Here is a 26,720-nt window from a genome sequence, read left to right as displayed (position 1 = left end):
CTTTCTTCATCTGCGTCAATAATAGAATATCGATTTCAATCGAATTGAATACATGTCTCCATTTTGAGTTTGTACTACACCTCTAGCTCTGAGCGACAAAGCGATCGATTTCTAGCCAATCAGATACAGTAGGCCTCCTTTTCTTGCCAACGGAGTATTTAAGTTTATATTTATAACACTGGCTGTTGACACTGTGTGATACATACCCCGGAGGTGTCACTTAACACAAATGACCATACGGGTATGTTCCCCGGAAAGACGCCCCTTTTTGGATTTCGCAGCTCCGAAAGACTCCCTATATTTGACCAAAATAGAGAGTAGTAATATTGCATTTAGAGACGTCCACTTCCGGTTCTGGGTCAACCGAGGTCAAAGGTCAATCGAGGTCAAAGGTCAACTTGGGTCACTTCCGGGTCATGGGTCATGAGGTCAAAGTTTACGAGTCCAAAAGGTCACGAGGTCACTTCCGGGTCAAAAGGTCAACCGAAAATGATCAAGGGTGCATGCCACTAAATCCGCGTGTGAAGCGGTTTCCGGTAAAAGTTTATCACGACTATAGTCCCAACTTTGCATTAAAATGTGCAAAATCGGTACAATATTAACAATTTTAGTGTTGCAAATCGTGTTTTGCTAGAACTTGTGAATGTGATCTCTACTAATTTGAACAGAAAACGCGAAAATTTGAGTGATGTTTACGATGATGAGCGCATGAACACACGAGGTCAAAACGCGGTTAGCAGTCGGACGTAAACACGGGAAAATCGGGTCTTTTTATATAGCGCTATTTTTCTCAAAAAGTAGACCTAAAATATGGTGTCATTTTCGGATATGTTATGCAGAATTTTGTTCTGATTAAGATGATATCAAATATATATTTCAAAGTAAGACGTAACTCGACTTATAGCCTAAAACGTGACCCCTATTTTGCACGTAAAGTCTATGGAAAGCTATTTTGTGGCATGTACCCTCAAAGGTCAATCGGAAATACCGCCATTTTGAAAATTAAAAAAAAATTTCAAAAAAAAAAAAATCAAAAAAAATTTCAAAAAAAAATTTCAAAAAATTTCCAAAAAAAGTTTTAAAAAATTTCAAAAAAAAAAAAAAAAAAATGTATCGGCCGTTCTATGGTACGTATTGGCTTCAAATCCGGTATACAGGGTGAGGGTCGATTTACAAACTACCCGCGGGGGTCGAGAGGTCGAAAGATCGATGCACTTAAAAAAAAAAAATTTTGTCTAGGGAAATATCGTATTTTTTCGTTTTATACTCCGTATCAAAGTAAAACTTAGAGGTAGTTAGTTAGTTAGGCGTCCATCCAATGATGGACTTTTATTTCTCTATCGACCCTTCCGGGTATGAGAGATCAAACAAGATTACATGAATAATAAAAGATGGCAAAAGTAATAACATAATAGAATAACAAAATAAGATAAGATGGTACTGTACATATAAGAGTTTTCAGAAACACATGAACATGATATAGCCCTATACAATGAAGAAGTAAACATACCAATTAAAACATTGGAGTGATGAAATAAAACTTAAAAGCACACTGGTTAAGTAAATTTTGAGGATATAATTTTTACAAATTTACAAAGATTTATGAGCACCATTACATCAGTTGAGTTGAATAGTTCAAACATTTTGTGGTCGTTTGATTGAATGAGGATGTTTGGATGCAAGTATTTAGTTCTATGAGAATTGAAGAAATTACATATAAACAAGTAATGATATTCATCTCCAATCAAATCTTCATCACAAAGTTGACAGTTTTGTTAACGTTGACTGATTTGAAATTGCGTATATTATTAGGGAATTTAATATTCCCGCACCTGAGTTTAGAAAGTAAAAGTCTACAATTAAAATCTAATTCATTTAAATAAAGTTCAAATGAAAGATCTGATTTAAAACATTTATAATTGCTACAAAAACGGTTGCTATCAACTTCATCTGACCAATTTTGAGAGTCATTGTCTTTAATTCTACGAAATAAAGGTGCGACCATGCAAAATGGAAGTGACCTTTGACCCGGATTTTGATCCCTACGTGACCTCTCCTCAAATGCGCAAATTGCACCAAACGGATCAATGAACAAATGAGCAGCAAAATGAGTCAATGAGGAGTGAAACGAGCATATGGGCATTGAAATGAGCAAATGGGCGGTGAAATGAGCAATGAAATGAGCAAATGAGCGGTGAAATGAGCAAATGAGCAATGAAATGAGCAAATGAGCAGTGAAATGAGCAATGAAATGAGCAAATGAGCAGTGAAATGAGCAAATGAGCAGGATTAAGAACAAACTGGAATTTTGAGGGGTATTTACTAGTCAAGGGGGACTCGTGATATAGGACCGGATAAACCGGTTTAAACCGGTTCTCCTCTCCCCTCCCATCACCCCCAAATATACAACAAAATGCACAAATGCGTCAAAATGCGTCGATTGCGTAACAAAATGCGTCAAAGCGTAACGAATCGCGTCAAAAATGCGTCATTGCGTCGTGAAATGAGTCAAAGCGTAACGAATCGCGTCAAAAATGCGTCATTGCGACGTAAATTGCGTCAAAGCGTAACTAATTGCGTCGATTACGCGACGAAATGCGTCAAAGCGTACTAGATTGCGTCAAAATGCGTAAATTGCGTCGTAAATTGCGTCGATTGCGCAACGAAATGCGTTACGCAAAAGGGAGGTTAGAGGTTTAAAATTTGGGTAATAACGAGTAAAAGAGTCGATTGTATTTTGTTTCTCTACTTTATTATCGTGATTATTTGCGGGTTAATCATCGATGTTTGGCCATCGTTCTCTTCACGGCTTTGTCTACCTCGACACCTTTCTCCATTTTCTCCTCGAGATCGTCCGTGATCTCTGTATAAACGTCTTCGTCTTTGAGACGCGCGTGACTTCGTAGAAACGTGCTGTACTGGTCGAAAAGTCACGTTTGACGGCCCATACGGTTTTCAGGTAGGCCTTTTCCCTAGCCATCTCCGGGTCCATGCCGTCTTTGATGTACTTTTCGTATTTTTCCCTCCTCATGTCTTCCGTAGTTTCTTTAGCTCCCTCGTACCATTCTCGATAAGCCTTGTTGTCTTCCAGTTCATCGTTGTCTTCGTCCGACACTTCGCGCTCTTCGACCTCCGACTCTTTATCGTCGGAATCCATATCCTCCTCTTCTTCTTCCTCTGTTTCCTTGGAGTGTACGTGTCGCTCGTGTCTCTCGAGATCGTACTTGTGCGAGAACGTCCTGCCGCACAGGGAGCAAGGGTAAGATTTGAAGGTATTCATGTTGACTCTTTGAAGGCTCGGATCGAAATGACCGAGAGGTTTCAGCTGACCGGTTTATATCATCTTTTGCGTAACGCATTTCGTTGCGCAATCGACGCAATTTACGACGCAATTTACGCATTTTGACGCAATCTAGTACGCTTTGACGCATTTCGTCGCGTAATCGACGCAATTAGTTACGCTTTGACGCAATTTACGACGCAATGACGCATTTTTGACGCGATTCGTTACGCTTAGACTCATTTCACGACGCAATGACGCATTTTTGACGCGATTCGTTACGCTTTGACGCATTTTGTTACGCAATCGACGCATTTTGACGCATTTGTGCATTTTGTTGTATATTTGGGGGTGATGGGAGGAGAGGAGAACCGGTTTAAACCGGTTTATCCGGTCCTATATCACGAGTCCCCCTTGACTAGTAAATACCCCTCAAAATTCCAGTTTGTTCTTAATCCTGCTCATTTGCTCATTTCCCCGCTCATTCGCTCATTTCATTGCTCATTTCACTGCTCATTTGCTCATTTCATTGCTCATTTCACTGCTCATTTGCTCATTTCATTGCTCATTTGCTCATTTCACCGCTCATTTGCTCATTTCATTGCTCATTTGCTCATTTCACCGCTCATTTGCTCATTTCATTGCTCATTTGCTCATTTCACCGCTCATTTGCTCATTTCATTGCTCATTTGCTCATTTCACTGCTCATTTGCTCATTTCATTGCTCATTTGCTCATTTCACCGCTCATTTGCTCATTTCATTGCTCATTTGCTCATTTCACCGCTCATTTCATTGCTCATTTGCTCATTTCACCGCTCATTTGCTCATTTCAATGCCCATATGCTCGTTTCACTCCTCATTGACTCATTTTGCTGCTCATTTGTTCATTGATCCGTTTGGTGCAATTTGCGCATTTGAGGAGAGGTCACGTAGGGATCAAAATCCGGGTCAAAGGTCACTTCCATTTTGCATGGTCGCACCTTTATTTCGTAGAATTAAAGACAATGACTCTCAAAATTGGTCAGATGAAGTTGATAACAACCGTTTTTGTAGCAATTATAAATGTTTTAAATCAGATCTTTCATTTGAACTTTATTTAAATGAATTGGATTTTAATTGTAGACTTTTACTTTCTAAACTCAGGTGCGGGAATATTAAATTCCCTAATAATATACGCAATTTCAAATCAGTCAACGTTAACAAAAACTGTAAACTTTGTGATGAAGATTTGATTGGAGATGAATATCATTACTTGTTTATATGTAATTTCTTCAATTCTCATAGAACTAAATACTTGCATCCAAACATCCTCATTCAATCAAACGACCACAAAATGTTTGAACTATTCAACTCAACTGATGTAATGGTGCTCATAAATCTTTGTAAATTTGTAAAAATTATATCCTCAAAATTTACTTAACCAGTGTGCTTTTAAGTTTTATTTCATCACTCCAATGTTTTAATTGGTATGTTTACTTCTTCATTGTATAGGGCTATATCATGTTCATGTGTTTCTGAAAACTCTTATATGTACAGTACCATCTTATCTTATTTTGTTATTCTATTATGTTATTACTTTTGCCATCTTTTATTATTCATGTAATCTTGTTTGATCTCTCATACCCGGAAGGGTCGATAGAGAAATAAAAGTCCATCATTGGATGGACGCCTAACTAACTATTGTCTGTCCAAATAACTTAGACACCCGGTTTTTAGGATATATATTCGAAAAGTTTTCACTTTGGCAAAAGTCATGAAAGAAAAGTTGCTAAACACGGTTAGACCTAACAGAAATTATTAGTAAAGCGATGAAAAAATATTCTTTCTTGTCTACTTTTATTCAATTTTGACCGATTTACAGCAAGATATCTGGGTCCATCCGAATATTCCTAATGACTTGAAACTTTTGATGGGATAATCTATTTACAGTAAGGGGTGTTTGAATATTGTAATCATGCATATTGATCATTGATTCCACCCTTTTTTCTTTAATCCTTTTACTAATTCACAATAATGGCGGTCTACTCAAATGCATTCAACAAAAGCATGTTTGCAATCTACCGCGAGAGGTCGTCTCACACGCATAACAAATACACTACGCGTTACGATCAAATAGGTTGATGACAATATTTGATTGAATGGACTGCACTGTGCCATGATTTCGGTGAAGGACACCGGTTCAAATCCTTTGTTTGGAGCCAATCAATAATTTCATGCACAACCTCTATAACTCAAAAGATGTCACAGTTGGTGCATTATAACAAATGATAGGGCAAGTTACTATGCGTCTGGAGTGTATTGTGAATTATACTCCTCACCAATAACATCAGAACATTCATAGGGCATACAATTTGTATTTTCTTAGAATTGGACCAAGCCAAAATGCACAGAAGAAGATTCAAATACCGCGCCGAATTGTTGTAATTGGTTGAGGGACAGCTGGGATCACTGAGTTAATACACTAAGAATAAATATGCCAATCAGAAACACTGTCTGCACTTTATGAACTGAATTATATTTTTCATTTTTATGAAATGTTTTTGGTGAGGAGTATAATTGATTTACTATTCATCCATTCACTATCCAAAATCACCATACCTACAAATCTGTATAATGAGACCTTCCAAAATAATGGTACAACCCAACTTCTACCGGATTATTTTTAAAGTGTTGAGAAAAACCTTCCAATTTCAATAGAATTTCTGGTAAACTCTCACTCAATGCTTTGGAAACACAAAAATCCTGTTAGGTCTCGGCGAATGTTAACACTTTTCTTTCATGACTTTCTTTGTAAGTGGATATTTTTTCAAATAAGTAATAAAAACTGGGTGTCTAAGTTAATTGGACAGACAATAACTACCTCTAAGTTTTACTTCGATACGGAGTATAAAACGAAAAAATACGATATTTCCCTAGACAAAATAAATTTTTTAAGCTTATCGCTCTTTCAATCTCTCGATCCCCGCGGGTAGTTTGTAAATCGACCCTCACCCTGTATACCGGATTTGAAGCCAATACGTACCATAGAACGGCCGATACATTTTTTTTTTATTTTAAAAATTCGGTGTTTCCAGAACAAAAACACCCCGTGATGATCATTTCGGGTCAAAGGTCGATTAAAAAAAAAATGTATGCAATTTTTTTTGGAATTTTTTTTGAGGTTTTTTAATTTTTTTTTTTTTTATGAAAATTTTTTAAATTTTTTTTGGAAAATTTTTTGAAATTTTTTTTTTTTTGAAATTTTTGAATTTTTTTTTTTGAATTTTCAAAATGGCGGTATTTCCGATTGACCTTTGATCATTTTCGGTTGACCTTTTGACCCGGAAGTGACCTCGTGACCTTTTGGACTCTTAACCTTTGACCTCATGACCCGTGACCCAAGTTGACCTTTGACCTCGATTGACCTTTGACCTCGGTTGACCCAGAACCGGAAGTGGACGTCTCTAAATGCAATATTAATACTATAGAGCTCCGAAAGACCCTTGATTTTGATCATTTCAGTTCCAAAAGTCCCCAAAATTGCTCATTCCTCATATTTCTGTTTTTTAGGCGATTTTCAACCAGAAAGCCAAGGAAGACTCTTGATTTTGGCTGTTTGCAGCTCCAAAAATCCACATTTTACATGTTCGCAGCTCCAGAAGACCCCCTTTACCGATAGACCCACCACCTTAAAATTCCGGGGGAAACATACCCACCAACATTTGTTGATATAGCCCCACCGGATACATACACAATACACAATACATAATCGATTTTGATTTCGTGTCGTTTGCAAGGCAGGGAGGCCTGGTCGGCCTACAATTTTTCTTGTAAGACGGTCTGGATTTTCGCAATTTATAGTTAAAGTCCACATAGGTCCCCAAAGTTTCTTTCTTTCAGATATTAAAAGATTAGATTCCCATAAAGACGAAACAGTAATCTTAAGTGGGGACCTATGTAAATTTTACATAAAATTTTCACCATCAATTTCAGTGTTAATTTTCACTTTATTCAAAAAATATTTTGGGGTTATATAAAATTGAAATAATATTCTCTGCCTCCTTAACCACAAAAACTATCATGAATCGTTATGTTAATACAGTTAATATTCAAATATTCTTTTATACCTAATTATAATGCTTCAGTTTTTACACAAAAATTATTTCATTGAAAACCCTCTCACTCGGCTATTTTAAAAGGTAACTAATCAGGCTTCCTTAGCATGTGCAATAAATTAGTATTAAAGTTATTCTAACAGCCTTTTAGAAACATTTTGTGAATCGCGGCCACTGCTGTGGGACCATATCATCGATGTCAATACCATTTATTCGATAGTTTATATCATATCACTTTATTAGTCATCAACTCCTATATACAACGCACTTAATTTAACCAATTCGGGGGTCTCCCTGTACATGTGGTTGAATGTATACAGGGATGTGCCACAGATTTGGGGTACCTCTTCAGCGATTTTGATATATCGATGGGTGTGTTTTGAGTGGGGGCCAATGCGCCCAATTGGGTGCTTTTGCGCAAAAGTGACCCTATAAGCGCCCAAGTATGGCAAATTTGGGTGCTTTTTGGGATTTTGGCGGGGGAATGGTATATTGACGCGGGGAAAAACAGCAAGTAGTAGGTATAGAGGTAGTCGGCATGGTAGTCTGCGTGGTACATCCCAGTACAATATTTTTGAAGACAAGACTCCCCCGGCCAAGTCCAATCTTTCAGATGTCAAATTGACGGTCATAATAGAATAGAATAATCAAAAAAAGGCGAAAACCCAATTCAAATTTCCCAAACACAGGCTTCAGTTCAGTCATTGTAAATAATATAAGAATGTTGCTTTGTTTCTTTTCGTTCAGGCGAAGATCCAATGCCAGAATTACGGCTAGTCGGTGGTACCAGTAGCTATTCAGGACGTGTTGAAATCAATGTAGCTGGTTCTTGGGGAACCATCTGTAGCAGCAGCTACGATAATGATGATGCCAAGGTTATCTGCCGCCAATTGGGGTTGCCACATAGACATGCGAATGTATATTCCGTCTTTCCTGAGGGCACTGGAGATATTATCTATTCCGACTTACGCTGCAACGGAGACGAAGAGAGAATTGACTTTTGTGACCACCATGAGTACCCTACCGACGCATCCTGCCAACACGATGACGATATTGGTATAATTTGTACAAATCACGGTAAGTGAGCTATATAATTCAAGACCTAAATTAAAAAGAATATAGTTGGCGTATGACGTCCTGTCAACTAGATCGAAAATGCCGTTCTGCGCATGTCAGCAGCCAATCACGCCGCGCCTTTGCCCTGACGTCAGACGCAAACTAGTCTTATTAATTCGGTCTTCATTCATAGCAAGAGACATAAGGGCTGTGCAGTAATTATGAGCCCTGGGTTAGGGTAAAATTGGGGGGGTGGGAAGAAATTTTGGCGAGCCGAAAATGGGGAAGCATTTTTTTGGCAAACCGAGAAGGGGGAGGGGTAAGCGATTTTTGGCACGCATTCAAACACAAATGCGCTATATATACGCAAATGGGGTGAAGCTGCGTTTTGTGGGAGGATTATGGCGTTATCGACGTGGAAATAAGGCACCTTTTTTTACGAAGGAGTGAGTCCCGAGCCACAGGAACAAGCCAAGACAGATGCCACCAACTAAATTATGAACAGTAAATAAAGTGAACAGTATCAATATTATGAATAAGTGAAATTTAATCATTTATTTGATAATCAATTTTAGCCAAGATGGCCAAGTTTTGATCTATTCTTTTTGATGTTTTTCTACGAACGGACTCTGCGTGATGATCCTGCTTTGATACATGAGATATTTGATCAATTATAAGTTTGATTGAAATGACATATTAGGTTGTTGATTTGATTGTGAAATTATTTTTTTAATATGTATTTTTTCTTCATCTGTTCTCGTTAGGGGCTGTGCAATAATTATGAGCCCCCCTGGTGGGGTTAAATTTCAAACGGCTCGCCAAAAATCGCTTGCCCCCCCTCTCTCGGCCTGCCAAAAATAGCTTGCCCCCCCCCTTGGCCCGCCAAAAATTCTTCCCCCTGCAGCGAGCAGGAAAATTCGCATATTTAAGCGTTTCCGTACTGTTTTTAGAGTGTTTTATTATAAAGGCGCCCCATGAATGTGTGCCAAAATCGCCCCCCCCTCTCGACTTGCCAAAATTGCTTGCCTCCCCTCTCTTTTGGCTCGCCAAAATTTCTTGCCCCCCCCAATTTTACCCTCCCCAGGGCTCATAATTATTGCACAGCCCCTTGTGTCTTGTCTGTGTGCGGTGTGCCTTAAACACGTAAAGAAAAAGCAAAGACACCTAGTATGTGCTATTAGTAAAAACTGTTCATTATTATTGTAGTGATGTGACTACTAAAGAATGTCGTAAAAATATTAATACTAGATTTTGGCATTGTAAACATTGTAATGATGAAATCATATAATTGATGAAACACGAATACTTACTCGTATGTTTGTTGTAACCTTCACAGATGATAAAATGAATAGATTTGAAAATTATGTATTGAACCCTTTACACGATTTTACGAGGTGATATATATAATACTAATAGTTCTGTATGCAATAATAGATCTGAGTATTACACAGATGAACATTTCAATGAAATCTACAAGTCTATAAATGGTAATAACTTGTCTATGTTAAATGCTAACATCAGAAGTATGCACAAAATAATTGGGAGTTTTTACATGATTGTGATATATACGATTTAATGTCATAGGACTTGTAGAAACTTGGCTTAAGGAAGGGGTATGAACGTTTGGACAGTATTTATTGTGGGACATTAGAGCACATCAGACATATCGAATTGCATTCTGAATTCGAAGAATGGCGTTCTGATATCAAATAATTTTGATTTTTTGAAATTCGCAATGTAATACACATTTTATGGCAAATCATTAAAATTGATATTTTTGATATTTAACAGTACTTGAAGTAAACTTTATAAATCTGATGATTTCTACCTAAAGTGTATGTAGGTGGGATGAAAAGCCGACGATCAATTGAAAATTTTGACCTTTCGTATTGAAAATATGGATTTTTTTCCCAAAACACCAACAAAATTGGGTCTTTTTGGGAAAAAATCGATATCTTCAATATGAAAGGTCAAAATTTTCAATTGATCGTCATTTTCCTCCCAGATACACTTTAAGACTATATCATTAAATTTATAAAATTTACTTCGAGGACTGTTATATCTCAAAATGTGAAAAATATCAAATTTTAATAATTTGTCATAAAATTTGTATTATATCGTGAATTTCATAAAATGATAATTATTTGATATCAGAAAGACATTATTCGTATTCAGAATGCAATATAGGTCTGATGTGCTCTCATGTCCCACAAAAAAATGCTGTCGAAACGCTCAAAACTCTCATTCCAGTTCCCTTAAAGATAAGCCTCATGATTACTTTCGGATAGATGGTTACAATTTGGAACTTAATAATCGACATAATAAGGGAGGGGGAGGTGTTTGCTATTATGTTGACCCCAGTGTAAGATATAGTGTAAGAAATGATTTGAACCAGATTCAGCATCCTGAAAACACAGAAACTCTATTTATTGAGATTGAACGTTCAAAATCTAAAAATGTAATTTGCATTTGGCATTGTTTAGGTCTCCAGGTCAAGATGTTGGCGAATTTAAGGGGTGGGGTATGAACGTTTGGACAGTATTTATAGTGGGACATTAGAGCACATCAGACATATCGAATTGCATTCTGAATACGAAGAATGTCCTTCTGATATCAAATAATTTTGATTTTTTGAAATTCGCAGTGTAATACACATTTAATGGCGAATGATTAAAAATTGATATTTTTGATATTTAACAGTACTGGAAGTAAACTTTATAAATCTGGTGATTTATACTTAAAGTGTATAGGTGGGATGAAAAGCCGACGATCAATTGAAAATTTTGACCTTTAGTATTGAAGATATGGAATTTTTTCCCAAAACACCATAAAAAAATTCGGTCTTTTGGGGAAAAAATCCATATCTTCAATAATAAAAAGGTCAAAATAATGTCAATTGATCGTCGGCTTTTCCACTCAGCTACATACACTTTAAGAATGTCATTGGATTTATAAAATTTACTTCGAGGACTGTTATATCAAAAATGTGAAAAATATCAAATTTTAATAATTTGTCAATAAAACTTGTATTATATCGTAAATTACAAAAAAGAAAATTATTTGATATCAGGAAGACATTTATGGTACAAATTCACATGTCTTCTTTCGTGGGGGGGGGGGGGTGCCATTAATTTCTGGAATACACCAATTGCTGCGATTGGGCTGAAACTTGGTCATTCGAAAAACGTAAAACTATAATAATTGGAATTGCAATTGGGAATGTTGATTAGGCAAACAATTCGCGAAATCGTAAAAGGGCGTTTCCTCCTTGAAAATGTCATGAAATGCAATGAAAAATGAGGTGCGTTCAAAGTTCGCTGACAAGCATGCCTATACCTACATGTAGCACCTGTATAAATACACGAAATAGCCGGGCGCGTAATTACTTTAGTATAATTTTTTGCGGCCCATTTACAGTCTATGGTTGTAGCGGCCCAGTTATATGGCCGGGGCTGCAACAAAAGCCATGAATCGCGATTTCATGGAAATCGACAGAGGTTTATTTTATTCAGCTTTATTTTTTCATGTTTGTTATACTTATGTAATTTTCTGCAAAAAGTGGATTTTACTAAATAACTTTGTATTTCTTTTTATCTTTCCCCCTCTCTCACCTTTAGCGCATTTTGATGAAGACCATATTCGAACATACGACGGCGTGTTGGATGGTGGCAGCATTGTTGAACGGTTTTTCCGCATTCAAGAGGGAGCCATTGTTAAATTCATATGTGCAACACAGCAAGCAGGAGGCCTGAATACACTAGACAACGACCACATGGACATCGAATGGGAACTAGGTCAACAAGTTGTTACGAGTGATAACACTGATGGCATTGACATCAAGGAGTATGTTCAGATGTACCAATCCAATGGTTTAGGATTTAATGGCAGAAAAGGCAAGCGCCTCTCAACAATGGTCTACACCGCTCGAAAGGAGGACAACCTGAAGACGATAAACTGCGATTTTATAGACGAGGATGAATATGACTCTGTACTTGTCTCCTCAGTCCCTGAAAGGATTTTACTGCTGGTCTTACGTAAGTGCCAAACCGGGGTGCCAAACTTTACTAAGGTCAACCGAGGAGGAACCAAAGGGGAACTACAGCCCAGGGGGGGTACTCAAGTTTGGTTTTGGTAGGGACGTGCCGCTGAGAATTTGAAAGTGGACCCATAAATATACCAATTTTTCAAGAAATTTGGACCCATTGATACACCAAAAGTCAAAATTTTCGGCCGAATTTAACCCAAATTATCTTAGTTTTTACAAATTTTCCCAAAATGTTGGGAACATTTTGAAAATTTTAGCTAGATTAAGGAAAAATTGGGCTTTTTTCCGAAAAAATTGAGAAAATTTTGAAAAAGGACCCATTCATATACCAAAATAGGCTTTGAAAAAGGGGTCATTGATATACCAAAAGGCTGAAAATGCTACCCATATTTGCGGCACGTCCCCGGATGGTCATTTGTACTGAGACCCCCCCCCCCCGGGACTACAGTATGTGATTTCAGTATGGGGTGGGGTAAAATCTAAATTCTAACCGCAGTCAACATCCGTTTTAGTTTTGACATCGCCAAGTTTTACCGGAGATAAATCACTCTCCTGTGTGACGGATGGAGGTTGATTTTTCAGCCAGTATGGCAGATTCTGCACGTTAACGTAGAAAATGCACACAATTTGTCCGTTTCACAATATAAAGACATTCAAGGATATTGAACGAAGAAAAGTTATTAACTATTAGGCCTAATGTGGTACATTTCGTAAGAAAGCATTTATAAATAAAGCAATAGCGAGGTGTTGAAATTTGACTTCCAATTATACGCGCGGTTCATGCGTAGAGAGATCGTCCAATTAAATTGGCCGAATAAAAAGAGATTGCGATTGCCATCGTTGAAATTCAGTTTTGTACGATGGTCAGGCGGTTCATGCAACGTGACCAATTTTTCCCTCTTGAAAAAGTATCTTTTTGAAAGTTATGATAGTGCATGTCCATAGTCCACATAATATTCAAGCGGCATGTTAGAACTCTTTTAAAATCAAAGGTGTTAATTAAATAATAGAAACCGGTAAAAGTGCACACCTGTGACCAAAATTTGGTCACAAGCATTTGGGGTCACAAGAGGGTCGAACGCCTTCATATGCAAAATCTTTGGTTGAGTATGTAACAGCCTCGTGCAAAACATACGTGCGTTTATCAACTCTCGCATGAATGTACGTACCGCGTATAGTATAGAACATCGCAATCTCTATATCATAATCATGCCTCTTTTGAACATGTGAAAAAGATACCACTCTTAACTCTCTTCACGCGGGTGTCGACTGCAGACGACATGTTTCAATTTTTTTTATAAAAATTCAGAAATGTAAATTTTCATGACCATATTTGGAATCAGCATGAACAATGCATTAGCCTAGTATTGGTTAAGTAATTCTTAAGATAGCTCTTGATATTTTGAGAAAATATTTCAAAACTTTTTCCGTTGATTGTCCGAATAGGATTGTGCCATTGTTGACTGGAGGGGCATGAAAACTAGTAACATGGTCTTGTCATTGATTTTTCAAAGTTAAATGCCAAAACAAACAAACAAACAAATACCTATTTCAGTGTCCAGGGAAATTAATGAGGGGTCACTGGAGCTGAAATAGTTAATAAAAAGAAGTCGAAATTAAAGACCACTTTTACCAGAGAGTGATATTGATCACCGTTTGAAAGAGTGGGTGATACCACTGTTTGATGGGTAAATATCCAACGTTTTTCATGTTTTTAAATATTGAATGGCAATCGAGCATTAACTACAAGTTAAAAGCTTAAACTAAATATAGTGATGCTTATTTTTGATTGATTAAGGGCTGGGGTATGAACGTTTGGACAGTATTTATTTTGGGACATTAGAGCACATCAGACTTATCGAATTGCATTCTGAATACGAAGAATGTCATTCTGATATCAAATAATTTTGATTTTTGAAATTCGCAATTTAATACACATTTTATGGCAAATCATTAAAAATTGATATTTTTGATATTTAACTTTATAAATATGATGATTTATACTTAAAGTGTATGTAGGTGGGGTGAAAAGCCGACGATCAATTGAAAATTTTGACCTTTCGTATTGAAGATATGGATTTTTTTCCCAAAACACCAAAAAAAATTAGGTCTTTTGGGGAAAAAATCCATATCTTCAATATGAAAGGTCAAAATTTTCAATTGACCGTCGGCTTTTCCTCCTGCTACATACACTTTAAGAATATATCATTAGATTTATATAATTTACTTCGAGGACTGTTATATAGGCCTATCAAAAATTTGTCATAAAATTTGTACTATATTGTTATTTTCAAAAAATGAAAATTATTTGATATCAGAAAGACATGCTTCGTATTCAGAATTCAATTCGATAGGTCTGAGGTGCTCTCATGTCCCACAAAAAATACTGTCGAAACACAATAAACGCTCATTTTAGATCCCTTAAAAGAACGATAATGCATTTTTGTTATTGATCGGAATTTACACTCGCATCCAAGTGGGGAAAAACTCATTCCTTGTCGTAATTTTGCGGGAAAATTATTAAGTCCTCAAACATTGCAATAATCACTCAAACATGTCAAACGAGAGTAAATGGTACTCGATTCTGAGCTAAAAGTGTATCACTCTCAACGTGGAGTGGGAATTAAATTTTTATCATTTTACGTTAGGAGACTAACTGAGTAACAATCACTTAAATGATTTTTCTAACTTTCCTTAATGTAGCCAGTTTCCAGATCCAAAGGCCACCCGTCTATCATGATAAATATGCGTATTTCTTCTTTATTTCAGCTGGTCCAGAACCACAACACTTCGAAACTACCGTAGGAGATCAAGTTTGGATTGGAGGTTTTGTTGGAGAGATACACATTCCTATTACCAGCTACTACAACTCCTGGAAGATAGTCCTCGAGTTCCCGAAAAAAGTCTTCCGACTATATGTAAGATAATGATCAGCTCTCCTTTCTTTTATGACCAATGTTATTATCAAGTACAACATATTCTCTCACTGACAAGACTTAAAATACCTATTTTCATACACACTTTAAAATTTATGTTACTGCTATTACTCGAGAGAGCTAGGACCACTTTCTGTGCACCCCACAGGACCAAACCAAACCAACTTTTTAGGTTCCTGAGATGACCCCAAAACATAATCAGGATGTTCCCAAAACTATAAACTGGCCCCAAGGGGGGGTAAAGGTCATCGAACTTTGCATAGGGTCAAAATTTCAAACTTGCTCAAATTGTGTTGAAAACCATTCCGATGTATTCCTTAGTCATAAGGATTCAGAAAATATATAGTTTGATCTATCTAGGATGCACCGTTCTTGAGTTATGACCAAAAAGGTCAAAGGTCACGTTTTTGCCTCTATGGGGTCGAAAACATCAAAGTGCTCCGATTTTGCCAAAAGAGGTGTCAAAATGTTCGTTTTGATGAAACAAATCAAATAAGGATAGGATTGCACCATCTCGGATGTTTCGTTACCTAGGTAACACAGCAAAATAGGTCAAGGTCAATAGGCCTCAATGGTAGGGCCTACTTGACCTATTTTGCTGTGTTACCTAGGTAACGAAGCATCCAAGATATTACAATCCTATCCTTATTTTATTTGTTTAACCAAACCGTACAATTTGACACCTCTTTGGCAAAATCGAGCACTTTGTTGTTTTCGACCCCTATATAGGCAAAAATGTGACCTTTGACCTTTTTTGGTTATAACTCAAGAACAATACATCCTAGATAGGCCAAACTATACATTTTATGAATCCTTGTGACTAGGGGAATACATTGAAATGGTTTTCAACACAATTTGAGCAAGTTTGAAATTGACCCTATGCAAAGTTCGATGACCTTTTACCCCTTGGGGTCAGTTTATATTTTTGGGAACATCCTGATTCTGTTTTGGGGTAATCTCAGGAACCTAAAAAAGTTGGTTTGGTTTAGTCCTGTGGGGGTGCACAGAAAGTGGTCCTAGCTCCCTGAGTATATGCATTGCTATGTGAAGACCAGGAGTGAATGGTCAAGCACGTCATTGCTGAATTTACCATATTGTGTTGCTTATTGAGAGTCAACACGTTTTTGGAAAATACGGAATCCCGTTTAATCACACGATGACAGTAAATCACGTTAAATCACGTTTTATCACACCAAATGACAGTAAATCCCATTAAATCACGTTTTATCACACGAAATGACGATTAATCACACGACAGGACAGGATAACACAACAAAATACATGACAATAATTGTGACGTGGTATCCCGGGCGTGGTATATATAATAGTCCAAAAAAAAAGGTTTGTCTCGCGCGAGCATTTATAAAATCGTGAGATTTGGGAAAAAAAGAATTTTTTTTAAATAGTTTTTCCAAAAAAATTCGACGAAATTCAGATATTTTTCTCCAAATACCATGAAAAAATTCGAAAATAAAAAAATCGCATTTCGCATTTGTTTCCAACCACTCGTGAGCTTTGAGACAAACCATTATTTTTTTTTTTGCCAATTAAAAGAGATACTTTTTAAAGGCAGATATCTCAAATTTCCAATTTTATAATATCATAACTTATGAACTCAATATCTTCGCTTAGGAATGTCCGATTTAATTGGGGAAAACGGCGTTGTGGAGCAAATATCTGTTTAAGATATGTCAAACACTCAAAATTGACAATCTGCCCAAAAGTGTCTCTTTTTGATATACCACGTCACAATTATATTATTATCAATATTTTTATTTATCATCTTTATTTACTAATCATCATTATTACTATATATTTATTGCAATTGCAGGGTGGTAACTTCAACATAGCTCACGAACCGTGCCTACATCGTGGATCATGCACCCAGAGTAAATACACTTGGATTATCTACAACACCTATGAAAATCGCGTACTTAGTCCTCTTAAAGATCTCCACTTGAGCTTTGTCGCGGACGTGTCCAAAAAGCTGCGTGGTGGTCGTGGAGGGAAGGGACGTGGTAGAGGCATTGTCGCTGATGTCAAATTCTACGGATATAACAAAGTCTTCGGCTCTGATAAGGAACCTATATACGAACCTATAGCGTAGACGAAGACAATTATTGCCAGTTGCATGATATAATCACAGACAGAATTAAAAAACTATAGTTTGCGTCTGACGTCATCTGTCAATAAAAGTCGGGCATGGTTTGCATACGAGTGCTGTGATGATTGAGTTTCTGAACCCGGCGGTTCAAATAATTTTACACCTTCAAATATACAAACCGTCTCAAAAGTTCTTGGTAATAGGAAACTTTCTTATCTGAAGGCACCATGTAAAGTTGCCTTTTTCTGCGATTCCTTTTCTCGGATCAGCAGCAGATGAATCGACCTTTCTTTTTACCACCTTGATAGGTTAGTAAGTAGCTGGTAATACCAGCTACTTACTAACCTATCAAGGGTCGTGGGGAGTTTTGATTGACACACATTTTGTCAGACGCAAACTAGTCTTTTTAATTCTGTCTTTAATTATGGAAGGGTGCAACATAATCGCTAACTCTTCTGAAGTATATGCATTTACTTTATTTGTCTATACCCATACCCGCACCTATACCACTGAGCAGCGGCGGCGGAAGCAATACAAATTTAGGGGAGAGAATATTCTGTGCCTGATTGAGATGGATATTTGTGCTCGAAGCGCGCGAAATATTTTCAATTTTAGACTACTTTTTTTGGCATTGATTGACCAACCAACCAATCGCAATTTGGCAATTGTACCCTATTTTGGGGCAAAATACGCAGTTTTTTGGGCTAAAAAGGAAGACGCACAAGGCAAATATTTTAAGATTTTTAGGGGAGACGTCCCCTCGATGGAACAATTGGGTGGTTGTGTCCCCTACCATGCCTTCACACCGCTTCCGCCGCCGATAGCACTGAGTAATGTCTATAAGGAGTACGAAATACTTTTCAACAGCAGTGTGCAATCATATTTTCTGACCGATAGCCGCCATACATCCATTGTGATCAAAAAACCAAAACGCTTCAATAGCGAGTTCAGTTACGGCGCAGAGTGGATGCCCACAGTCATGCGCAGAGCGCAGTTGTCATATGCGCAGTCGGTACAATACATTTTCTCTGCGCATGACAAACGCATAGACATGATAGTGCACCCACTCTGCATCTTGGCTGACACTCGTTTTATTTGAACATGCCAGGATGACTTGGTGAAGTTTATTTCGATAAAACAAATTAAGCTTACAAATTGAAGTTTCGCTAGCTCTCCAAGTGCACTGTGCGAGATTTCCCGCGGTGCATTTTGTCATTAATTAACTCAGTTTGTGTGCCAAATTTCTGTATTGAAATGATTTTTGTCAAAAATATAGCCTAATAGATCGAGATTCTGACTTGCTACAATGTTAATCTCCAGCATGTCTAATCTTGATAATTACATTCTAGTATTGGAAACAAACTTGAATGAATGCATGTTTTAAATAATTGATAATTTTCATTTTACGCATTTTATAAGGGCCTACTACTTATAACAAACAAAATATGAAACTGCAAACAAGAAAATAGAGGCATGTGGTGACGGCAGTCGATGTGAACGCATTACATAAAATATAATATACAGTATAGCGAGTTTCATATTCCTTAAAATGATTGTAACATTTCAGTAAGATACTACTCTACTCAGTCACGGGTTATGATATGTAAAACGTTTAACATTGCAACCGGCTGTCATAGTGTACTGCAGCCACATTTATTTGTTCTAAGGGAATTCATGGAAATAAGGATTACAATAAGGCAAAATAATGCATTCTTTATGGAAGAGATGTGGGGAGACGTCCTCATAGCAAAATATAATGACAAACTCATCAATAGACCATATCCCTAATTCCATCATGGATTTTTTCAGGTGTCCGACGGGTCTGTTCTAATTTCAGCGCTCAAATCGCATGTCGGACTCCACGAGCCCGGTTGGACCTCGTGCGCGGAGATGCGAGTGCCCGAATATCAGGGCCGGATTTACCATAGGGCCAGATGGGCCCGGGGCCCCCCAAAGTTGCCCTGTGCAGTGTGCATCTTCCAGTTTAGCCGAAACGCACCATGTTTTGGGCCAAAATAGGGTACAAAGATTGCAAAATTCAGTTTCAATTTGGGCTAAAATAGTCTAATAATGAAATTTTTTTCTCGCGCTTCGCGCGCAAATGTCATAGGCCTAGAATGTAAAACCTTGGCCACTTGAGTGCACATGCCTTCCTCGCGGTGCGTTTGGGGGCCTCCAAATTTTGGCCTGGCCAGGGACCCCAAAAAGGTAAATCCGGCCCTGTGCCCGATCCTGGAATAGTGCATGGTAGGGGATAGCGATATGGTTTTTCGATAGTTTGCGTGTATTTTGCAGTGGATAACGATTTCGGGATAATCACATCCGTAATGTAACGACTACGATTATTGTCACAATTTGTACTCTGATGGTGGTGGTTAAAACATAACAGACTGTATTGTATTTTTGTATACTATATTAATTTTACTTGAAGTTGAATAACCAGAGACTGTATATACGTCCAAAATTAGAATGTTGTGACCTAAACCAAAGAAAAATTATTACGTATTGCCATCATGGACTAATCCAGGGGTCCGACTGGTATAACGCTCGCTTCGCCACGTTAGAACACGTGCGAGGAGATGCGAGTGCGCGGTACCCTGGAATGGTCCATGTTGGGATTTAGGGATGTGGGTTTTTCGATAGCTCGCGTGTATTTTGCAGTTCATAATGACATCCATAACGTAACGACAGCGATTATTGCCCTCAATTTCTTATGGTGGTGGTTCAAAAATAACACTAAAATTTTCTTGTATTTTTGTAAAAGTCAAATAACCGGATTTGGGGGATTTTTAAGCACATTGAAATATCATAGTTATTCGCAAAATGCAGCTCGCCTCGGCATACCATACATAAACGGTACTATGATGCTAGAGGTTTTATACACCATACAAACTTAAAATGACTTTAAGTTTCACAGGTTTTGGTTTGTCGGGGGGGGGGGTGGCACTAAAATACATACGACAGCGTGACCAAATGTTTTTAACACCCCCAAAACAAGTTTTTCTCCATATGTATGGGTTTGGCCCCTCCCCGAAATGTTAACCCCTAAACAAGTTTTTGTCTAAATTATGATGGTGGTCGTATTAATACGAGTGACGTACATTATGTCCTATGGGTATGATGTTGAAATTAAGGAGGTGCTTGGTATCTTCGGGATTCGATGGACTCATTGACATTAGCAGCAAAAATAGTTCCAAATCACCGGTAAAATTATTACGGGGAATCCCGACACACGGAACTTCGAAATATGCGTGGTGGCAGATACGAAAAGCGAGTAAAAGTACCCTAATTACCTCTGCGACGATTTTGAAACTACCCTTTTTCATGTAAATCAGCGGTGCGTGGCCCCTTTAATGCACCATGTGCCAAATTTGCCCCTCCCCTCAAAGAAAATAGTCTTGTTATTTTAATTAATAGATTCTTATTACATTAACATTAATGAATGTTGTAAAGATTATGTCATGTAGTATGTTGTCTCTGCCTTTACAAGTATAGACGGGTAGTTCAATAGATTATCTTTTACGATTAAACCTGATACTGGTACTAAAAGTTTGCAACTTACGTTGCTACGTCTGACGTCATAACATCATTAATGGGATGCCTGGTGAAGTCCGATGGTTTCGGACGCAACGTAGCAAAGTGAATTGCAAAAGTTTAGTTCCAGTATTAGATTTAATATACAAAATTATAATTATTTTAGGTTTGAGAAATGTAACTATATTATTTTAACAAGAGTGATACCCCACTTATATTGAGCTGTTCTCATTGATAAGATAATAATGATGTTTATAGCTACTTTACTTTGCTACGTTTGACGCCACAACATCGCCATCCCGATTGATTGTCCGTCCGATGGCTTAAGACGCAACGTAGCAAATTAAATTGCACACTTTTAATTCCAGTATTAGATTTTTATTTACAAAATAATACTTCATTAGGCCTATTTCGTCTTAATGTTTGGGACATTTAGCTATATTTTAACAAGTTGATACTACACTTATAATAGGAATTATTCTATTCGATGATCTAATGACAGCGGTTATACAGTAAGTTAAAAACCGACACGTATCCTCATTCCGACACAGCAATGGAACTGAAGAAATGCCTTTCTCAGAGGCGAAGTAAAACACTCCGTCAATGGAGCCAAATTTAGGCCAAATAAAATAATAAACATGTTTCACGTCCCCTCCCGCTTCCTTTTTTGAGGTTTCTTCAATTTTATTTTTATTTTTTGAAATTCAGTTATAACTTTTCAAAAAATATGTCCAGGAAGTAGATGCTTTCTACAGCCTTGCTAATATACAAGAAACACTTTTATAAGGTTTTGTGATAGTTAGAGGGGGCCTATCTCTCAGAACAACAAATAAAAAGAGGCCGCCTCCTTTTTCCAGGCATTATTGTATACGCTAAAACAGCTCTAATTATGGGTATTTACACCGATTTTGCGATAAAAAATAAAAAATAAAAAGCCCCCTCTTCCTCCTTTTTTTCAAAAACCCGGATGTGAAACATGTTTTTTATTTTACTTGGCCTTATGAAATCCATATTAATGAAATATCAATTAATTACTTGATAGCTCATTAATTACAAGCATTGAAACAGTATCGACGGTCAAATTCAAGAACGAGGAAATTTGGATGCGATGCCCGAGTGATTTCATACTTGAATTGTGAAAGATTTACTGGCACTCGCATCGCTCTATCCTTTGTAAACGAAGCGGTAGGGCCCAAAAAAAAAAATTGTTTGTTTGTCCTCCACGGCTTTGAAAGAGGACGTGTGGGCGGGCGGATTTTTTTTTGATTTATTATTTTTTGATTTGGCGCATTCTTGGACCTAGCTAGAGCTAAATGCTACAATCATTCATGGTGACTTAAAAAAAACCACCAACATTTTGTTTCTTTAATATGCAGTTTAAGTTATAATTTGTGTTCATGTCATAGTCTTTTAATGATTTCAAATCCAATGTATTTTGAAGTCACTAAAAATGATAGCCTATGACATGAACACAAGTTTCAACTTTGCATATTGAAGACACAAAATATTTTTGGGGGGCTTTTTTAATTTTCAACCATGGAAGATCTTAGTATTTAGCTCTAGCAAGGTCCAGAGATACTCCAAATCTGAAAAAAAAAATTGAATTTCATTTTTTATTAAAAAAACAAATAGAAAAAAAAATATTGGTCAGGCCTTAATCTGAGGAGCGGGCGGTGGAGGACAAACAAACACCTTTTTTTTTGCCTAGTCGTAAGCATTGTAAGCATCACTGTTTGAGCGATAAGTATGGTTCCTATGTTAGATGGAATATCTATATAAAATTATGTGTAATGGGAAATAAAAGAATGGTTTATTGACACAACTTCTTGTCTGATGTGTTTTATCACAGTCTCGTTATCCAGATTCTTTGACATACTTCTCCGGGCATATCGAATTGCATTCTGAATACGAAGAATGTCTTTCTGATATCAAATAATTTTGATTTTTGGAAATTTGCAATGTAATACACATTTTATGGCAAATAATTAAAAATTTATATTAATATCTAACAGGGCCGATATTCATAAAGCCTTGCTAAATTAGCAACCAACTAGTGCTTAGCAAGATGCTAAATCCACTAGTTGATAGCTACGTAGCAATCAACTAATTTCTTATTCATAAAACCTTGCTAAACACTTTGCTAACTAGCTATCAACTAGAAATATTTAGCTGATAACTTATTTGGGTGTTTTGGGTGCTATGGCCTTCAACAGTTGTGTAACATCTAATACAATAGGCTAATAGTATATGGGGAATTGTGTTTTTTCAAAACTTTCATACACAATCTTGCAAATTAGATTTTTCTGAATCAAAATTTTGTGAGGATTCTAAAAATCATGGGTGTCATTTTTTTAAAGCTGTTCTTGGGTGTTTTTGGGCGGATTTTGGGCGAATTCTGATTTTCAGTATTTGGCATATATTATGGCATTAAAATCAACTTATTTAAGTCATATATTGCATTTAAAGGCTTTTATATTATCATTCCAAACTTTAAATACACTTTAATATGAACTACCTCAAATATTAAAGAAATGTGTTCAAATGTTTAGATTTGTGGGTGTTTTTTGGGCGGATTATATTTTTTGTGCATTTTTGATGGGTGTTTGGGGGCGGAAAGTTGCCTTGGCAAACTAAATCCCGTGGCCTTTTTTTGATGACAATGTGCCACCTATCCTAATATGTTGTTTAGGTCTGAAGTAACATATTTATAGGGGCCTACATGTCTACAAAATTCCAGATGCAGCAGTTGGTGGCCATCTTATTTTTCAAAACGGTGCCCATTTTGGCAATACATTCCCAATATTGTTCAAACAGACCCTTCCTATTGTGAATTTATTGGTACAGTAGCATTTGTTTTAAGCTTAGGATATAATTTATGACGTATGTACTAACATCGACGACTTTGATATTCAAAATGGCCTCCAAAAATTCAAAATGGCCGCCAAATTCAACTTATTTCCTCCAAACATTATAATGAGCATTGTAAAATATAAGTTTAAGCAAGTAACATGTTAATTAATATACCAACACATAATACACTGCAAATACACACCACACCACCCCACACCCACATTCAAATGCTCACCTATAATCATGAATTCACTTTCTACGATGACATTTTGTTATAAAATAGTTCCCGAATTTAAGATCTGTAACCTTATTCCACCTTAAATGTCTTCATCCGTCTCCTCAGGATATGATAATTATGTTCCCGCCAAGTTTGATGTACTCTGGGCCAGCGCATACCCATACCCTAACCCGTAATCCTAATCTGTACCCAATACCCTTAACTCGGTACCTCATGTCATAACCATGTACCCTGCTAAATCTACATCATACTCTGATACCTGTTCATGTAGGCCTACCCCATAACATGTATCCCCGTACTAGTACCCGAATGCTCCTATCTCATAACCGTGTATTTTTGGTACATCTATCCCCATCCCTGGCCAGTAACCCTACCCATCCCTGGGACTCCTAGACCCATCCATGGACACAGTGGCCCATAACCTGATATGTACTCGGGGCCAGCTAGCCCATAACCCCATCCTTGGCATCCCCCCCCTGCCGCTATGACCCTACGCCACTGCTAACCACATCCTTATTAGCTCTTATTACCCTACGTCTCTTACTCCAGTACCCTTGCACAGTCGTCATTACTCCTAATGTCATCCCTGGGACTCCTAACGCCAAACCTGGAACCCCCAAACCCACTCCATCCCCAGTACCCCTAACCCTATCCTAACCTTAAACCTACTACAGGACCTTTAACTCCATTCCTAAAACCTAAAAAGTCTGTCCCCGAGACTAGACAGACCCCTAATCCCATCTTCGGCACCTGTAACCCCACATACCGGTACGGTTCCCCTTACCCCGTTCCTGCATGGTACCCAGTACCCCAACCCTGGGAACCCTAACTCAATCCCCAGTACCTCATCCTATCCCTGGGACCTCAAACATGATCACGTGTCCTCTAACCCCATTCCTGGAACCCATGACTGGTCATCCCTGAAACCCTAACCCCTTCACCGGGACCCATAACCCGTTGTACCCTTTACCCTGCACAGTCCTCAGTACCACTAGTCCCATCCTCTGTCCCTGGTACCCATTATCCAAACCCTGAGGCACTTAACTCTATCCCCACTCCCCTTACCATATCCCTAGATCCCCTAACACTGACCATGGGGCTCTCTCCATTCCTGGAACCCCTAACCCTCGTCTCCGGAATCCCTAACCCTGTTCCTTGATACCCCAAGCCCCATTGTCGATACCCCTAATCACATCCCTGGAACCCCTAATCCCTTCACCTGGACCCATAAACTGTTGTCCCTGGGACCTTCGGGGAACCCTGTCATTGGTACACCTAACCTTCTTTCATGGTCACCCCTAAACATGTCCTTGGTATTTCTAACCCCATCCTTGATATACCTAATGTTGTCTCCGGTACTCTTTATCCCATCCCTGGTATCCCTTACTCCATCCCTAGAAACCCTATATAAGTCCATCCCCCAGGACCCATAACCCATTTGTGGGATCACTCGGTACCCTTTACCCTAGCTGCAGTTCTCAATACCCCTAATTTTTTTTTCCTGTTTAAAGGTGTACAGGAAGTTGCCATGGTTTGGGGGTATATTTTGTAGCAATATTGATATATATATATCGATGGGTGGGTTTTCAGTGGAGACCAATGCAAGCGAATGGGCACATCAGGACAAAAAGTGCCCTTAAATGCACCCAATTAGGGCAAATTTGGTGCATTTTGTGAAAAATTGGTATCCTGATGGGTTGCAGAAACAGCAAAAAGAATGTAGAGAAAAGCCAGCATCCGAAAATCTGTGTGGCACATCTCTGTTCAAAATATTTGAAGAACCCCCTCCCCTGCTGCCATGGGCTTATGGATGTATTGATACAGCCTGCAGCCCAAACTAGCACCACCAACTGCTCTTGTTCTTGTTTAAAGGATACACATATTATGGGCCAAGAAACATTTTCTATGGCATTTTAAAATTTTACCCGGTATAATATGCAAAATGAAGTCATCATTTAAATGTGATAAACAGATATATAGGTCAACTTGCACAAGGGGTGGGGGTGTGCATTTAGTATCGGATTTGTGTGTGTGTTATTATTTTAATATTCATGGCACATGTCCAATCTCCTATTTTACCAGCTTGATATAGGCTCATTGTATGATTGAAGGAAATAAATTGATTTCGGTGGCCATTTTGAATTCTTGGCGGCCATTTTGAATTTGAAAATCATCAATATTGGTGCTACTGCATGCCAACATGATAAAACTAATACAACAAGCCTAAAACAAATGCTACTGTGCCAATAAAACCATTGCTACTGTGCCAATAAACCACATTGGGAAGGGGCCCCTCCCCTGCTGCCATATTGGAAATATTTTGCAAAATGGGCGCCAGTTTGAAAAACAAGATGGCCGCCTTCTGCTGCATCTGGATTTTTGTAAACATGTATAAATATGTTACTTGTGACCCAAACAACATGCTAGGATAGGTGGCACATTGTCATTATCAAACGGCCACAGGACTTATAAACTGGGTAGTAGGGCCTACGCTCGAGTTTTTGTATCAAAAAGTACATGCATTAGCTATAAGTGACGTAAGGCTACCATAGCAACAGATGAATACAATTGTTGACTATATC

The 26,720-nt window shown here is 37.8% G+C and overlaps 1 protein-coding gene across 1 annotated transcript in view; it reads left to right on the top strand.

Annotated features, from left to right (window-relative positions):
• Positions 1–22,872, top strand: part of LOC140162858 (uncharacterized) — a 40,184-nt gene extending 17,312 nt beyond the window's left edge. Inside the window, exons 3-6 of the mRNA XM_072186164.1 lie at positions 8,123–8,452; positions 12,049–12,465; positions 15,246–15,394; positions 17,244–22,872. Of these exons, the coding sequence (XP_072042265.1) occupies positions 8,123–8,452; positions 12,049–12,465; positions 15,246–15,394; positions 17,244–17,519 (1,172 nt within the window). The 3' untranslated portion in view covers positions 17,520–22,872. The remainder of the gene's footprint in view (positions 1–8,122; positions 8,453–12,048; positions 12,466–15,245; positions 15,395–17,243) is intronic.
• The last annotated feature ends 3,848 nt before the right edge of the window (positions 22,873–26,720 follow it).

This window comes from Amphiura filiformis, chromosome 10 (genome assembly GCF_039555335.1).
Source record: "Amphiura filiformis chromosome 10, Afil_fr2py, whole genome shotgun sequence".
Lineage (NCBI taxonomy): Eukaryota > Metazoa > Echinodermata > Ophiuroidea > Amphilepidida > Amphiuridae > Amphiura > Amphiura filiformis.
This window is presented reverse-complemented; position numbering and strand designations above follow the sequence as displayed.